This window comes from Phoenix dactylifera, chromosome 7 (genome assembly GCF_009389715.1).
Source record: "Phoenix dactylifera cultivar Barhee BC4 chromosome 7, palm_55x_up_171113_PBpolish2nd_filt_p, whole genome shotgun sequence".
Taxonomy (NCBI): Eukaryota; Viridiplantae; Streptophyta; class Magnoliopsida; order Arecales; family Arecaceae; genus Phoenix; species Phoenix dactylifera.
Genome location: NC_052398.1, coordinates 14,271,116 through 14,288,591, shown reverse-complemented (window position 1 = coordinate 14,288,591; position 17,476 = coordinate 14,271,116). Strand labels below are relative to the sequence as shown.

The 17,476-nt window shown below is 37.7% G+C and overlaps 1 protein-coding gene across 3 annotated transcripts; it reads left to right on the top strand.

Annotated features, from left to right (window-relative positions):
• The first annotated feature begins 685 nt into the window (after positions 1-685).
• On the top strand, positions 686-17,415 carry LOC103714177 (probable UDP-N-acetylglucosamine--peptide N-acetylglucosaminyltransferase SEC). Of its 3 annotated transcripts, none has more exons than XM_039128366.1 (28): positions 686-1,177; positions 1,591-1,736; positions 1,951-2,049; positions 2,173-2,223; positions 5,978-6,094; positions 6,198-6,254; positions 6,814-6,933; positions 8,292-8,354; positions 8,454-8,532; positions 9,068-9,177; positions 9,280-9,333; positions 9,447-9,514; positions 9,600-9,702; positions 9,877-10,079; positions 10,193-10,289; positions 11,460-11,531; positions 11,620-11,696; positions 11,870-11,986; positions 12,062-12,146; positions 12,235-12,402; positions 15,138-15,248; positions 15,331-15,417; positions 15,504-15,631; positions 15,850-15,932; positions 16,222-16,327; positions 16,425-16,571; positions 16,655-16,775; positions 16,973-17,415. In XM_039128366.1, the coding sequence occupies exons 1-28, from the start codon at positions 934-936 to the stop codon at positions 17,081-17,083; spliced, it is 3,024 nt and encodes a 1,007-aa protein (XP_038984294.1). In that variant the 5' UTR covers positions 686-933; the 3' UTR covers positions 17,084-17,415. The 3 variants fall into 3 exon arrangements, with proteins under 3 accessions (XP_038984294.1, XP_038984296.1, XP_038984295.1); XM_039128367.1 differs by having other exon boundaries at positions 687-1,177; positions 1,917-2,049; XM_039128368.1 differs by lacking the exons at positions 16,222-16,327; positions 16,425-16,571; positions 16,655-16,775; positions 16,973-17,415 and adding an exon at positions 16,029-16,111.
• Positions 17,416-17,476: the final 61 nt, after the last annotated feature.

The window sequence follows — 17,476 nt, the reverse complement described above, 5'->3', positions numbered from 1 at the left end:
TCTATACATGATTCTCGAAACATGCCAAGGTCTGCCAATCACAATCGATCTACATGCCCAATTTTTTGGGTGATATGGATTTGCCTTTGCCTATACAACCTACTCTTCAGGAGATCTTTCAGATAAGTGCCATGGTGTCTTGACAGCTATCATCTACTAAGAACCTCATCTGTTTTCTGAATATTGTTCTGACTTAAGCATCACAGGGTCCTCCGCCGAACCTACTCCAACAAGAAGGTTTCTTCGTCTTTGTTGTTTTAAGTTGGAGCTTAGTTGTGGATCAGAACTCTAGATATAACCATCCATTCTAAATCACGGCTTCGTACGATCCCAGCAGCTTATTGCCGAGCCCTCCAGCATCTCCTCATGCTCAACATCTGGATCAAGCCGATCCCCAGCGCAACAATAAAATTCCAAAATTTTTATTCAAAAATTTAGTAGCATATATATGTAGAGCCCTCCAGCATCTTCTTCAAAAATTTTTATTCAAGATCGCTATTAACTCATGTGAAGCTAACAAGAGGGCCTGCCATGGGGCCCCACTTTTAAACCAATCCCCGCGCCGGCCCGGCCCAATCCCGCGCCCCCAAACCCTAGCATCCAGTGAGCCGATAGAGCCGATTGAACGGCTGATCCTTTATCCTCATACACAAAATTCTATGCGTAGTATCCGTAACTTTTACCATCCCCGTCTATTGCGTGGAGGCGACGCGGAGAAAGTAGAGTCGTGATGGACGAGGACTTTAGATACCATCGACGCATCAGGGAATCTAGGTTGTGGGTTTCTTCTGGAATCCGTCCGAATCTCCCGATCGCTCCCCTTCCTCCGATCCGATCCTTTTAGGGTTTTGAGGGTCGCACTTCTGTCCGGTCTCTCGCCGGCGTCCACCATCGATCTTGGCCGTCGATTCTAGGCTCTGGCCGGCGGAAACGATGCTCTCGCTGCAGAGCGACGCTCGGCAGCACCAACCTGCGGCGCAGCTGCAGCAGCAACTGCCGCCGCCTCCGCCGGTGGCGCCGCCGCAGCTGCAGCAGCTCTTTGGGGCGAATGCGGCCGGCGTCCTGGGGTTCCACAGGGTCCCCCTCGGGAGCGCCGATCTCGACGAGACGTCGTTCTCTCTGCAACTGCTCGATGTCTCCGCTGATATCAAGCCCTTGATCGCAAAACCGATCGAAGGTTTTCTCCTCTTCTTTCCGTTTGTTTTTTCAAATCTTTGCTTCTTCTTCCCCAATTCTTTCTGCTCCTCTTTCCATTTGTTCTTTCAAATCTTTGTTTTTCTTCCATTTCTTTCTGTATTTATCGTTTTTTGGAATTTTTGATACCTTGAAGGAAAAATTCTTTTTTGGGCGCTCTCTGATCGCTGATTTCTTTTGATCATTTTACGAATCTACATTACGGGGAAAAGGATTTTTTTTTTGTTGTTATGGGGATATAAGTTTGGAACATCTATATCCGTTTTGCTTGTGGATGCTGAGGTAGAATGTTATCCTTTCCTTCTGAAAAGATGCTTTTTTGTGGAGTAGTGATGATATTTTTCTTAAAATTGATTGCTTGATGGGTGATGAAACTTTAACATCTAAATGATTTAGGCAATGAGGACATGCATCTGGCGCTTGCTCATCAGAATTATAAAGCGGGGAACTATAATCAAGCATTGGAACACTGCAATGCTATTTATAGGAACAATCCGAAGCGCACTGACAATCTTCTTCTCCTTGGTGCAATCTATTATCAGGTTTGTTTTTTCATGTTATCGAGGTTTTTTAACTCTTTCAGTTATTGATGTTGCTGTTTATCTGTTGATTTATGTTTACATTATCTTTTTCTGTTAGATTCTTAACAGCATCTTGGGTTGTTTTAGTATGCTTTCTTTCTTATTGATTGTGTTTCTTTCTTATTGATTTTGTTTCTTAAGCTTAGGGGAGTTCAATTCTGTTCTTTCATTTCAGCTGCATGATTTTGACATGTGCATTGCAAAGAATGATGAAGCTCTTGCTATTGATGCAAATTTTGCGGAGTGCTATGGAAACATGGCAAATGCTTGGAAGGTAAAGGGGCAGTCCCAAACTGGGTGCTTCCTGTGATGGAAAAGATTTAGCTACTTTTGTTAGCAGTATGTTTATTCATAACGATTTCTCATGGAAAAATTATATGCATATCTCTTGGTGCAGGAGAAAGGCAACATTGATCGTGCCATCCATTATTATCTGATTGCCATTGAGGTATGCATTCTCAAATTACAACTCTTTAATCCACTCATGGTTATTTTATATGATTTCTTCTTGTTGCTGTACCAAGATTCATGCACATGAATTGACTCACATATAAGAATTTAAGGCTACAAGGTTTGACATTGTCTATGGGTCAAGTATTATAGAAGAAAATTTAAATAATTTTTTTGTAACATACTGCCGCATGATGTCAAACATATGTAATATGATGCCAAATATGTGGTTAAGGAAGCCAGGAGCTGGAGGATTCTACCAAAAATCTTGGAGTCAACAAACCAGAGATACTATCTAACAATTTTTATGTTAAATGCATATATTTTGCCTCCAAAGCATGCTGCAAATTAGCAAGCCATTTTTTATGAAGCTGTAGAGCAAGATATGTTGCAATACTTACGCTAGTAAAACAAAATAAAATAGGAAAGCGCCTAACTTGTAAAGATATAGATTGTGAAAGGTAACTAGAAACTGTCAAGTTATAATCTGCACCATAAAGTTGACATATAAAACATTTCAAGCATGTTCTTTGAATGAAATTAGTCAAAACATGGGCTGAACTAATAATTTACTTTTGTGATATTATAGTCGGTTGATCCACAATAATTGTGGGGCTTGGGTGTTTAAGGAGTGAATTAGGGTCCTACAAAATTCCAACAAAGTGGTGAACTGGTGAAATATTAAGTAAAACTACTATCTTATATGATGTTGCAAATTATTTTCTTCCTTGTAGTTTAGATTCAAATGAGCAAAAATAGAAGGGTGCACTAGAAGAGTTCAGTCAAAGCAATTTAAATAACTGGTGATAAATCATATAGTTTGAAGGGAGGGAGCAAAGCACAGTGGCGGGTTTCCATAGATGAATTGAGTCCACTGTTTAGAGTTGGGGCTTGAGGACAGAAACTGCCAACTAGCCATGCTTTTTTTCTGCTTCTAACAGAAGACATTTACTTGCTTTTCATTATCATTCACAGGAAATGGAAATGGAAGAGAAGATATGGTTTTTTTAGTTATGAGAGCATTAGTTAAGGGTCTAACAAGCATTATGGCTCCTCCATTCAGCATGGTATGGTTGATTATTGTGATACAATTGAGGTTGGTGCAGTTGAAGTTCAGTGCGATATTTGGGTATATTCCAAGTTCACCATAATGATATTGAGGGCAGTTCGAGAGGTTCATGGGATAGTTCCTGTCCAAGTAATGCCAGCTTTTCTGAAACAATTGTTTGAGGTTTCTTGAATCAATAACAATGCAAGTGCAAATGTTTTCATTTTGTTTGCATAATTGGATTATTCAAAAATTAGTTAGATGGTATTCTTTTTGCTGAATAATTAATTTATTCTGTACCAAAATCCTCTTTTTGTTCGAGTTTAATTCTTGACTACTTTTCCTGCATATAATGTTTGCCTTCTAATAGAAGGGAAAAAGGAACATTATTATATTGATAGGGCTTGTTAAGTATGGATCAAGGTGCCCTAGCCTCCAGGTCGGTAGCGGTCAGGAGAGGATGTTTTGCTGGCAAGTTTGGTTGGTACTGGTCGAGTCTCGTTGTTTTGAAAGAAAGAGAGCCTTTGACCCTTGTTTCTCTCTTTTCTCCTTGCTTCAATCATGGGACAATTAGGGGCTAAGACTCTTATATATATATATTATATACAGAGAGAGCGTCATTACATTTTGTTCAAGGCACAAGTATTATTTGCACCATTCACCTCACTATCAACTCAAATATGGTTAAGGACCTTAAGGCTTTGTTTGATTTGCGAGTAAACAATTCAGGATAACAGGGTTAATTTGAGCAAGTTGAACGGGAAAATGGAGGATTAAACTATTCTTCCTTTTTATAGGAATAACTTATTCTTGGTCAGCTGGGGTAAATAGGTTACGAAGGCAAAACAAAGTATTTATTGGTTACCGACAAGGTTGGTGGAATCGGTACCGGGGACCGTATCATTTTTTGGCGGTACGAGTTGGTACGGAGTTGCGCCGTGCTGTGCCGGGCCTGTACTAACAAAGAAGAGGACACACAGATCGTGAGAGAAAAAGAGAGAGAGAGAGAAAGGAGGGAGAAGGAGGTCGACAGATGGAGGCAGAGGCCGCGGGAGGCGGAGGCCAGTAGAGGCCGTGTGAGGTGGAGGCCGACAGAGGCCGCAGGAGGCGGAGGTTGGCAGAGGCCGCGGCGTTTGTCGGCGTTCGCCACTCTCTGCCAGCCTTCCTCTTCCTCTCCCTCCCTCCTCCGCTCGTTTCTCTTTCCTTCTCCTTCTCCAACTCCGGCAGTGGTTTTTTTCATTGCTGGAACCGTAATGGTGAGCCACCAGTACGGCTTGAAACGGCCTGAACCACTCGGTTCAGGATGGTTTCGCCAATCCTGGTTACCGACTTTTCAAAAATATCTGTTTTGGCTTTTTGTAAAAGTGATTTGACCAAAAATCAGATGAGTCTTTGGCTTAGGGATAGGATAATTAGGTTCAATGACTTTATTCCTTCTTATTTTTAAGCCAAATGCAGCCTAAAACATTTAAATATTCGTTACAAATTCATTTAAAACAACAAATGTTAAACAAAAATGATGAGAAAACAAAAGAAAGCATCTTAATGCGGTATGGGGATGCCAAACAATCCAAGTAGTCAGGATGGTAGCATCTTTGCATCGTGCTGACCTGGGTTCAGATTGATATGGCAGCCAAGTATTGGGATTTAAACTTGGTCATAATGAAGTGAGAAATTATCCATGGGATTTGCTTTGTTTGAATTGGTTGTTTGAGAATGCGGCTTCTTGCCAATTAGAGTACTACCCATAGTATGCATTTACAATATGTCCTAAGTCATTTTTGTTCACAAGAAACAACCATTTAGTTGTTTTTCTGTTTTTTTCATCTCTTCTTCTAGAGAGTATCTTTGTTGTCCCACTTGCATTCTGGGGAATGGAACAATTATTTATCTCCTCCTGTTTGACACGGTGCATGTATGTATCATAAGGTACCTGAATTTGCAAAGCTGGTGGAGGACAGTATGTTTTTCATAAACTGTACCAATATGTAATTATTTTCAATTTACAAATACTTAGTTATCTGCAGTAGCTAAAAAGGATAGGAAGGTATGGCTTCTTCCTGTTAACACTATGCTGAGGATGTCTTGAACACCGTCCCTCCAGTCCATATGGACTGTTTTATCCAGGAGATGTCTGTAGAAATGTTTGTTCTACAAAATACAAATTTGTGGAAGCATGGTATTGCTGTCAATTGAGAGTTTTCTCTTGATATAGGATTAAAATGATATCATTTTGTGGAAGCATGGTATTGCTGTCGTCTAAAGAAAATGGGTTTTCTAGGTGTCTTATCATTTTGCAGTGTACATGAGCTTAACGATTATCAAATTGTATTATTTTTATGCACTAATTTCTTGTAAAACTTTTTAAATGTATTTTGGTCCTAGAAATTGACTGTTTTCTTGATCGTTTTTTCCCAAATATTTGTGGAAGGTTGTGCACATTGGTATTCCAAAAAGGGGAACTATGTGTGAACAAGTTTGAGTGGAGCTATTCCTGCAAATTATTCCCGTGTTATTATGCATATGCACGCCTTTTATGTTTTATTGTTTTATATCTGCTGGGAGCATTATTTATTGTCAGAAAGTCATTTGTTACATATTATTATTGCAAAGAATACATATTTTCTTTCTTCTAATATTATAAATTTGTTGTTTAAATTGGATTATCTCCTAACCTTGTTGTGCTGGTATTATGCTTTTATAGCTGCGGCCCAACTTTGCTGATGCATGGTCAAATTTAGCTAGTGCATACACGCGAAATGGAAGACTTAATGAGGCAGCACAGTGTTGTCGCCAGGCTCTTGCACTTAATCCTCGTTTGGTAACTAATTTTTTCTACTTGTCTGCTTCTTTGTTTCTTCTTCTTTTTATTTGATACACTTCTGATTTCATGAAACTACAATTGACCCCTTTCAAAAATGTAGGTTGATGCTCATAGCAACCTTGGAAATCTGATGAAAGTGCAAGGATTAATTCAAGAAGTAAGATATCATAGATAATAATATCTTTTCATAATGCTTGACTTATTGTTCGTTAGTGTTTTTTGAATTTGGTTTGTATGCCCTATTGTTTATCAATTATTTATTGTGGATAGAAAAAGAGAACATTGAATTAATATTAACAATCATTACACACTTTTAACCTTCCATGCATTACCGCTTTGCTGGCTGCCCAGGTTTTTGGTATAACTTTGTTGGCATTTTTACCTATGAGTTATGACTCTTTATATTTGCTGCTTATTTAAATTAATTTTATTCTAGTGATCTGTTGTCAAAATTGAGATGATAAGTGGGTATCTTATAGCTTATAGCTGAATTCTTGACATTGATATCTGACAAGAACCAGCTTGAAGTTATGGCCACATACGTCCTAGTTATTGAGACTAAGTGACTGCAAAAGGTTTTTTCTCCCGTGATTTTCCAAGATAAAAACTTTAATTTTTGTGGTCTTTGTATATAATTATTATTATATCATGGCGATTCACCGGTAGGTGCCAAAATTTATGCTTCACGCTTGTGTTCTGTTAATTTTTTTTTGCAGGCCTACAAGTGCTATGTGGAAGCTCTGCGCATACAACCTACTTTTGCAATTGCTTGGTCTAATCTAGCTGGTCTCTTTATGGAGGCAGGAGATCTCAATAGAGCTCTTATGTACTATAAGGTAAGAAGACCTTTTCTCCTCCTTTGATATTATTATTATTTAAGCATTTAGTCCGATGTGGATTTTTCCTCTCTACTTCCTCCTAGTTCTTTGATAATATTGTAGTACATCTGACCCTCTACATACCCTGCAATGATAGGAGCCTCGTGCATTGGGCTGCACTTTTTTTTACCTCCTCTCGGTTCAAAGAAGCTGCTATCGGTAGTTCTGGGAGTGTATAATTGTCATTTTTATAGTGTTGCAAAGAAGAATTCTGAAGGCTAATCCCTTTCCCTTGTCTACCTTGATCCATCATTATGTTATAGTTTCTTTCAGGCATTTGGATATGCTCTGGAAGTCGATCATTTTATGTGAATAGAAATGACAAAGCTCCCATGCTGACAAGGTGCTTATCAATAGCGATTGTGTAAAATTTATACAAAGACGTGAAACATACGAATTGATAACACCATTAAAAACAGAAAGTCATCATCTTGCCTCTAAAGCTTGCTTTTCTGTTATTTATCAAGATTATAATAGAAAAATATCGATCTCGTGAGTTGACTTATTTTGATTTTTTTTTTCCTAATGAAGATCGTAGGTATTGAGTCCATTGGAAATATATTGAACAAATAACAGGAACATGGTTCCTGTGTTTCTTAGCTTTTGTTGAGAAATGAATTTACAGATTTGACTAGTTGAACGCATGGAAACATGATCACAACAGATAGTAAGACAATCTAGAAAAGGTGAAACTGTTGGAGGGCCTTGCTAAGTATTTATATTATGCCTCCTCCCTTGCTGCCTCAATCTTTGGTTGCGTGACTTACCTGGTGAACTTGAGGGCCTCTGCTCGCTTAAGAACAGTTGCCTATGTTGAAGTCTATTTTAGTGGAATTCTCTAATAAAGTTTTCAGCAAGATCATGTGGAATATAAAATTGCAAAGAAACCTTTGAGAAATTAAAGAAATGGAATTTCTTACTTACTGACTGTAGAAAATTTCAGAACCTTTGAGAAAATTAAAAAAACCATCCTTTTATATTGTCAAGTTCACTATGGTGCTGGGCTCCTTTTGTTAATCCTTCTCTTTTGTGAGTGCTGTTGCACAACATTGCTCATTCCATGAGTACATTCAAATCTTCAATTGCTGATTTTTAGCATCTGATATTCGTACTTTACTTACAACCCTTGGAGTTCCCTTGAACATGTTTGATGAGTCTAGTGTTCCTAAAACTGTTGTACTAGAGCTTTTGGATTTCATTTCTGTTGGCATAGCAGAGGCCACTAATAAAATGTCTTTTTAGATTTCATATACTCCACTAAAAACTGCTTCATGCAATATATTCAATGATTCTGACTATTCTCTATATATATTCAGGAAGCAGTTAAGCTGAAGCCAACATTTGCTGATGCCTACCTGAACCTAGGGAATGTTTACAAGGTAAGCCTTCATTTATGGTAACAATAATGTCAGGTTGGAACAACTGCTAGAGACAGTATCTGGAGAAGAATAAGTCTTTTTTTTGTTTGGTTTTTTCAGGCTTTAGGTATGTGTCAAGAGGCTATCATATGCTATCAGCATGCTCTGAAAGCACGCCCAGACTATGCAATGGCTTACGGTGAGTACTTGCATCTAGCTCCACAAAGGCATTTGTAATTGGCACACAGTTTTCTGTGTGGGTCACTATTAGAGACACATTATTCAGTAAAAATTAATCTTCAGAAATTGTCTTTGTTTTTTATTAAAAAGTTCCCTATACAAAACTTTTAATGTGGTAGTAAATTCATTTGTTAATTGCATAAATTGGTCTTGAGCTTTATGGTCTCCAATTCATGTTATTAAAGTTGATGAAAATTTAAAGCTGAGGGTGCTACTTTAGTGATCTTTTCACAGATGGTAGTGATTGGGGGTGCAATAAGTTCAGTTGGGGTAGACATACCAAGGAGGAGAGACAGCTAGTAGTCCCTAGCATATGAAATAAAACAGTGGAATTGCATTACATATCGTATCTATCAGAATCTTCTCCTTGATATGCATATCAGTTGTCTTCTTTTTAAATTAGAGGGGAAAACAAATGTGTGGAAAATATGCTGAAGTGGATGCCAATTGTGTATATCATCAACAATATAGTAGAATGGACATATTTGCTGCAGGAAACCTTGCTAGTACGTACTATGAACAAAGTCAGCTGGATTTAGCAATTCTGCATTACAAGCAAGCCATCAATTGTGATTCAGCTTATGTGGAGGCATACAATAATCTGGTTAGTTTCGGCTTCCTGAATAGTAATTTATAATACAATCTTTTGAGCATAGAATTCTTTGCGAACAAAAATATTTTTTGACTTCCGTTGTCTTACTAAAAGGGGAATGCTCTGAAAAATGCTGGCAGAGTGGACGAGGCTATTAGCTGCTATCAGGTAACTCTACTCTCACTTTGGTTTTTCTTTTCCATAACTTATGATTACTTTTTTCTTTTTATATAATTTCTATCCCTTATCTTCTGAAGTATTTTTGTATGAATTTTATGAAGTCATGCCTTGCATTGCAACCTAACCACCCACAAGCTCTTACTAACCTTGGGAACATACACATGGAATGGTGAGCTTTCAGAAAAGTTTGATGTTGTTGTTACATGGATAAAATTTATTGTGGTTAACTTAGAATAAATATTCTGAGCATGCAGGAACATGATGAGTGTAGCTGCTTCATATTACAAGGCAACTATATCTGTTACTACTGGATTATCTGCTCCTTTCAACAATTTAGCCGTGATTTACAAACAACAGGTTTCCACATGCGTTGATTTTTTTTTTTGCTATAGTTATGAGTATATCATGTTATATTTACTTTTTAACAGATGAGGCCATTGATATTGCTATCCATTCTTTTTCACTTTATAACTATCTTTGTTGCCATATGAAATTAACTGAGTTCCTGGATCCCTCTTTTGTTAATAACAGGGCAATTATGCTGAAGCTATAGCATGCTACAATGAAGTCCTTCGTATAGATGCTTTGGCAGCTGATGGACTCGTCAATAGGGGAAACACATTCAAGGAAATGGGTAGAGTTAGTGACGCAATTCAGGATTATATTCGGGCAGTGACTATCAGGCCAACTATGGCTGAAGCTCATGCAAATTTAGCTTCTGCATACAAGGACACGTAATATTTTTTTAGAAATTTATTTATTTATCAAAACTGGTTTTATAGACTGTTAATATTTATTTTTTAAAAAGAATATTTTGATACATTGTCACTTGTGGGATCATTTGCAGTGGACATGTGGAAGCTGCTATTAAGAGTTATAAACAAGCATTGCTGCTACGTCCAGATTTTCCTGAAGCTATATGTAATCTTCTGCACACCTTACAGGTGAGCATATCCGGGTCTCAATGTGCATGTCACAATGCATTAAAAGGGCGGCTAGGGTTTCATAGGGGATAGTACATAGCGGGTGCTATTATCTCAAAATGGTTTGCTAAAACTTAACAATATTTTTTCTTAGTAGGTATCAAAAATTTATATTTATATCTTCATGCAAAAATTAATGAAAAAATTTCAAGGTCAACGCGATAAAACATCATCTTCCAAACATTATAATATCATGTCAAGTAAAGGTCTACCATCTAATGACAAATAACATCATCCACCAAACATAATATCACTATTAAGCTAAAACGTCCCCAGTCATATAACATCAACGATAGAGTAAATGTCCATAATCATTTGATATCAGCCATAGAAGAAACATGCCACAATCATATAACATAATTCACCAAACAAAACATCATCATAGGTAATACTCCACTAAACTTTCGGCAAAAAAGTCAAATAACAGATTGATGCTTGATCATCTCATTGGTCGGTCGTCATCTGCCACTTCTGGGTGGTATGCTCCTTGAGCATCAGAACTAGAGGTATCTGACTCACCTGACTGGAAATCAATTCAGCTTGCTATGGAATAAATCAACTGTTTTCAACCCACAGAGTAGCAGCCAGTATAGCGGGTCTTCCCCCAATATATTAGGTGCTTCGTACCCAAGTGTCATAGAGCACCACTATGATGCTCAGTGTAGCAGTTTTGGGTCGAAACCACTATAGTGACTGCAGCAGCTGAATTTTAAAACAATGGCATTTTGTAATCAATAAACTGTTAAAAACTCTTTGTAGTGTTTTTCTCCCTTTGCTTCCCCTGGTAGTCCTAGGGGAGCTTTATTTTGAAATTTGGTTGTGGAAGACATCATAGACAGATTGGTATTTGAAATAATATGATCGACACCTATGCAGTTTAGCAGGTGTTTGGGGTATATTAGTTCAAACAAGTTTCTGAACATTTTAGCATGCTAGAAACTATCCGCAGGCCAAGAATCTTTCTAAGAAGTCCTGGTCCATTTTGTGCTACCAACCCATTTTTACCATGCTTTGGAGTTAGACATTAGGGTCTAAGCTACAGTAGGTGAAATTATGATCACTTATGGATTCAATAGTGAGTCACCCATTTGCTTTCCTTATCTGACTCCTGTTTTAAATATCATTGTTCAGTTTGTGTGTGACTGGGATGATAGGGACAACAGGTTTGCAGAAGTTGAGGGAATCATTAGAAGGCAGATAAAGGTTTGTAATCTTGATGTTTTTTGTTTTTCTCCTCTGTGTGTTGGAATTGTTTTATAACGATTTTTACTAACGCTAGCTATACCTTCAGATGTCAGTTCTTCCTAGCGTGCAACCATTTCATGCTATAGGCTACCCAATTGATCCGATCCTTGCATTGGAAATTAGGTGACCTTTTTTTTTCTCTGAGTTTATTATTTTTTGTGTTCTTTTCTGGTAAGATATATCCTTGAAAACCTTCATTGATGTACTATACTTCTCCTTTTTACTTTAACCTAAATTCACCGTTCAACTATGTAAAATATATATCTGAAGCTGTGTCATCTTGTTTTCATTTCTAGCCGGAAGTATGCAATGCATTGCTCTTTAATTGCTTCTCGTTATGGACTTCCTGCCTTCAGACATCCCCTTCCTATTCCTGTGAAGGCTGAAGGTGGAAGTGGGCGACTCAGAGTGGGGTAGGTATATTACATGTTCTGCTTATTGCCCCCACCCGGTATCTGTGTTTCTTATTTAACTGTCCATGGTTGCAGATATGTGAGCAGTGACTTTGGTAACCACCCTCTTTCGCATCTTATGGGATCTGTATTTGGAATGCACAACGGAGAGAATTTTGAGGTTCACTGGATTTTCATTCACTCTCCTTTCAATGACCACTTTACTTTTGTCTCTCTGTTCATCTCTTATCGACAAGCTTATTTTGCAGGTATTCTGTTATGCCTTGAGTCAAAATGATGGTAGTGAATGGAGGCAACGTATCCAATCTGAAGCAGAACATTTTGTCGATGTTTCTTCCATGTCATCTGACATGATTGCTAGAATGATCAATGAAGATAAAATACAGATCCTAATCAACCTTAATGGCTATACCAAGGTATTCCCTGAATTTATTTTCAGACGGATCTTGTAATGCTACTCTTCATTTGTTGCAACATATAGTGTTGGCAATTCACAGATACCTTTAAAATATCTTGATATATCTGTGACTGTTCATTATATTCATTCCTTAAGCAACATTCAAAGTTCAGAGTCTTTAAGCAACAATCTTTAATTAGTGCTCTTTTGCTTGATTTTGGTGCAACAAATTTGTAATCCCCTATTTATTCTTTTTGTATCATTTCTCTTTGATGTTATACGTGTAACTATTTGGTCTTCACCGCCCAAAAAGTTACATGTAGGGGTTGAAAAATCTCAACACATGGTTAGCCATTAAAAAATATATAAAAAAATCTTTCAATGTGATAATTTTCTTGTTTATAGATCTGAATGTAGTCAATGGAACCATGCCCAATGGCAGTTTGGTCCATCACCATCGAGCAATCTCAGGAGTGGAAATCTAATCTTTATTTGTTTTGGAAATATAACATGATTTGCCACAAACCTTAAGACTTGGATTCAGTTTATCATTCTTCCAGATTTCCATATACTGTCATGCTAAGTTATTTGCCAAGTATGACTTCCCAAACTAGTTAGCCAAGATGCAATTGTGATGATTGATCTAACTAAACATTTTGTTAAGTAGTTGTCTGAAGTTCGAATTTCCTATTGTTTGTAATTTTTGTACATAAAATTAGTAATTTATATTTTCTCCCTATAATTTTTTATGATGTTTGAAGAAGAAAATATATATTCATATGATAATAATGCAAAAAAAAAAACAGCATGACCATGGCTTAAAATTCTATAATGGGCTCTAAAGGATCTCCAAAAAATGGAGAACATATAAAACCTTTAATTTTCATATATTTGAGTGTCAAAAGTTTATATTCCTTAAGCTTGGATAAATATATGTGCCTTGTATACTTATGCATAGGAATTTGGTTTACCCAACACATTGGAACAAAGTAAGAAGCAAGTTCCACTGTACCGGTACCGGTCGGCGTACCGGTGGCGGGCGGTACCGGTATGGTATTGGTCCGTACCAGTTCCATACCGGCCTGTACCGGTTCCATTGAATGGCCGAATTTTGGGGTTCCACATACCGGTCTCATACTGGTTCCGTACTGGTTCTCCAACGATAAGCTTTCGGTATCGGATTTTACGCTGATTTGGTACCGATTTAGGGTGGTACGGGCCGGTACGGCAGACCTTGGTAAAAAGGAATAGAAATGGAAAAAGCAGAAATTGATAGATTATGAAATGAAGTCAAGTCAAAGAGAGGCTATTGTGCATAATTATCACTGAAGAGAAAATCTACACGAAATATCATTGGGCTTCCCACTTCATACGTTAGATGGGTCGGCAACTTATTTATGAAGAGGGAGAAGGGAGAAAATGGTAATTTAAAATTGTAGAAGGAATAGCTTATATTTCTTGTTCTTTGATTCACTGAAATATTCGGTAATTTTTTTGTTTTTCGAGGATATGGAGAAATTACCCCTTCAATCTAGAAAAAAAATGAACTTTTTGTATTCAACAAATTATGAACGTGGAAACTTTTTAAAATATTGATAGCTCATTCCATATTCTGATGTTAACCTGCAAACCATACGACTGGACAAGGTAAAGTTGTTGGCCTTTGAAATTATTGCAAGATCGACTGCGTCCACTATTATTCTAGGAGATATACATAGATATATGTTTTCTCATCCATCCATTAATGCATGTATCTATTTATCCATCTATCCATCCATACTTATGTACTTGCAGGTATACATATACATATACATTTGGGTATATGTTTCTATATATGTAAATGTCCTTATATGTGTTGATTATTTGTGAATGCATGCGATGAAGTTATATGGGGACGGGAAGGAAGTTGGTTTTTTTCTTTTTTTTTTAGGTGGTGCATGATGGTTGGTTTATCATGAAAGTAAAAGCCTGAGAAATTGAATAGGTTTGTACATGTGAAGCTTGTAGGTTATGGTTTGGTTTGATGAAAATTTAAAAAAATTGTCAATCTGAAAGTACTGTACATATCGATGTCTTGACTTTGGGTACGAATCAGTAGCGAAGTAAGGACAATAATACTAAATCCTTGTAAATTTTCAAGCTCAATGTATAATAAATGCACTTTATAGAATATATGTTGAAAGATGACTGAATTTTAAAGTGTTCAATAGAATTGGAATGGAGTGCCTACCAGGTAAAAAGGTGTCTGATTGGTGCCAGGTGCACCTCACATAGTATCTTGCAAAGTGTTATGCACCTTGGCCACGGTGCTGCCCAAGTTCCTAGGTCGGACCAACTAGGTGCCTATGTGGCTGCCTGCGATAACCTTGGGCACTTTCATTTATTTGAGTGTCAAACAACCCATGTGGATGGTTAACATGAAAGTGCTGCGTTAAGGAATGGACTGGTAAAAAAATATTAATTACTGCATGCATGTGATATTATGCTTACGGGATCTGATGCCTTTTAATTTTAGTGACGAAATGAAAACAGTGGCTTGTTTAAGTTAAGTGCAAGCTTAGTTTTAAGTTTTTTTTTTTGTTTTTTTGTGTGTGTGTGTGTTGTTTGGGGGGGGGGGGGGGGGGGGGGGGGATGTAAATGAAAGTTTCAGAAGTTTCAATTGCCATGTAGATAATCTTCTCTTGTATTCATGTTAACAGTTGATTATTCTCCCTCATTCATGTTCCAAGTCGTTTTTGTAATTCTGTTGTTCAGGGTGCAAGGAATGAAATTTTTGCCATGCAACCAGCGCCTATCCAGGTCTCTTACATGGGTTTCCCTGGGACGACTGGTGCAACTTACATTGACTACTTGATTACCGACGAGGTCCAACAGATGCCCTTCTTACTTTCTTATCATGCTTAAAAGTTGCTGTTTTCCTTATGGTCTCATTTTTCTTTGATGACAGTTTGTTTCTCCCACATGTCTCTCACATTTTTACTCGGAGAAGCTTGTCCATCTTCCTCATTGTTATTTTGTGAATGACTATAAACAGGTAATATACATGTAACACGTGTAAACTGGTGCTCTGTTGTTGAGTGCGGGACTTATTATAATGCTTTTTTTAAATATAATGTACAGAAAAATCGTGATGTTTTGGATCCAGTCTGTCCTCATAAGCGAGCCGATTATGGTCTACCCGGAGATAAATTTATTTTTGCATGTTTTAATCAGCTCTACAAGATGGACCCCGATATATTCAATACTTGGTAATGTTTTTAATCCATCACAGGAGCTGCATCTGTCATTGTAGTTGTCGTTTTGCTTCTTTTTTGTTATTATAATTGAGATTATACATTACACTTTAGTTGGTAATGCATGATGGAGGGTATGTACCTGGATATTGTACAAAAGATAAATTTACCTATTTGGCGGTCAAGTCTTCACAATACCTGCTGAGAAGCTGATTCATACCATCACTTTGCAGGTGCAATATTCTCAAGCGTGTTCCAAATGGTGCACTGTGGCTGCTGAGATTCCCAGCAGCAGGTGAAATGAGACTGCGTGCATGTAAGTAGATTAGTCTTTCATTGTTGATAGAGAACTGTTGCATGTAAGTAGATTAGTCTTTCATTGTTGATAGAGAACTGTTGAGTGCTTGTTCAGATGGTATCACCTTTTGCTACTGGGGCAAGGGTGCGGGGATTTGATTCCGGTTGGAGTCAGCCCCTCGAGGGTGGGGTGGGTATAGGGTAGAAAAGGTAGGGTTGTCCATCTCCCTATGACAAACTCTTGTACAATTCCATACAAATTGTTTCATGTAATATTTTCTCTCACACAAGTAATCTTTCTTATGCAGATGCTGCTGCACGTGGAGTGAGACCTGATCAGATCATATTCACGGATGTTGCTATGAAGAATGAGCATATCAGACGCAGTGCTTTAGCAGATCTTTTTCTTGACACGTGAGCAATTTTTCTCTGAATAATTTTATCAAGTATGCAATTGATTTGGAATATCAACTTGGCCCTTATACTGGTAATATGTGGTTTGAATGGACAGGCCCCTTTGCAATGGTCACACAACAGGAACAGATGTATTATGGGCCGGTTTGCCCATGATAACACTTCCCCTAGAAAAAATGGCTACCAGGGTTGCTGGTTCATTGTGTCTAGCTACTGGAGTTGGGGAGGGCATGATTGTTAGCAGGTAGCTTTTATTTAGCATATTCTGGTTCTTATTGTTTGTAGAATGACTACTGAACTTCATGCTATTTTTCGTATTTCTTCTAGCCTAAAAGAATATGAAGAAAAGGCTGTAGCTCTGGCTGAAAATCCTGCAAAGCTCCAAGCTCTTACCAATAAACTTAAAGCGGCGCGAATGATCTGTCCTTTATTTGACACAGCAAGATGGGTGAGTTAATATGCTATTTAGTCGTCGCGAATTTGTTTCTTTTCCCTCCTGCCAGGAGCGTCTTACGCATACATCGTTGATTAGTGAGTATTATGTACGCATGTGTTTGTATGCACGAACACCCAAACATGCATGCAAATATATGCTTCAGCCACAGTATATGAGGACAAAATACTGAATGAATTCAAATACTGCAGGTGTGCAATCTGGAGAGGGCATACTTCAAAATGTGGAATTTGTACAGTTCTGGTAGGCATCCACAGCCTTTCAAAGTAACTGAAAATGATGCCGAGTTCCCATATGACTGACAATTCTGTGGAGGCGGCCTTGTGAATAGGTAAAGAGGTTCAGCATATCACAAGAAGTGTTGTAGTTAATATTCCAAAGATGCACTGGGATGTATTTGCACATCTGTGGTGTGGAAGGAGAGCAAGGATTGTCTTAGGTTTTGCCCTTTCTGAAGAACCAGATATCTGAAGTATTGGTAAGGGGTGGATAACCCTCTACCGTTATTCCAGTCTATACATCTAAATTTAATATTTGAATTAAAAAGCAGGAATTGTATTTGAAGGGTCTTGACATCACTCAATATCCAAAATTTAACATCTATATGAAGTATATTTTGTTACAGTTGCAATTATGTTGACTTTGATGGGCATGTTATTGTTACCATGATATTTCGAAAGAATCTTTGAAGAGCA

Excerpts from the sequence above, each read along its gene's own strand:
- LOC103714177 (XM_039128366.1), top strand. The coding sequence starts at position 934 with ATGCTCTCGCTGCAGAGCGACGCTCGGCAGCACCAACCTGCGGCGCAG. Across the intron at positions 1,178-1,590 it reads GATCGCAAAACCGATCGAAG|GCAATGAGGACATGCATCTG; the intron begins GTTTTCTCCTCT and ends TAAATGATTTAG. Across the intron at positions 10,080-10,192 it reads GCTTCTGCATACAAGGACAC|TGGACATGTGGAAGCTGCTA; the intron begins GTAATATTTTTT and ends GATCATTTGCAG.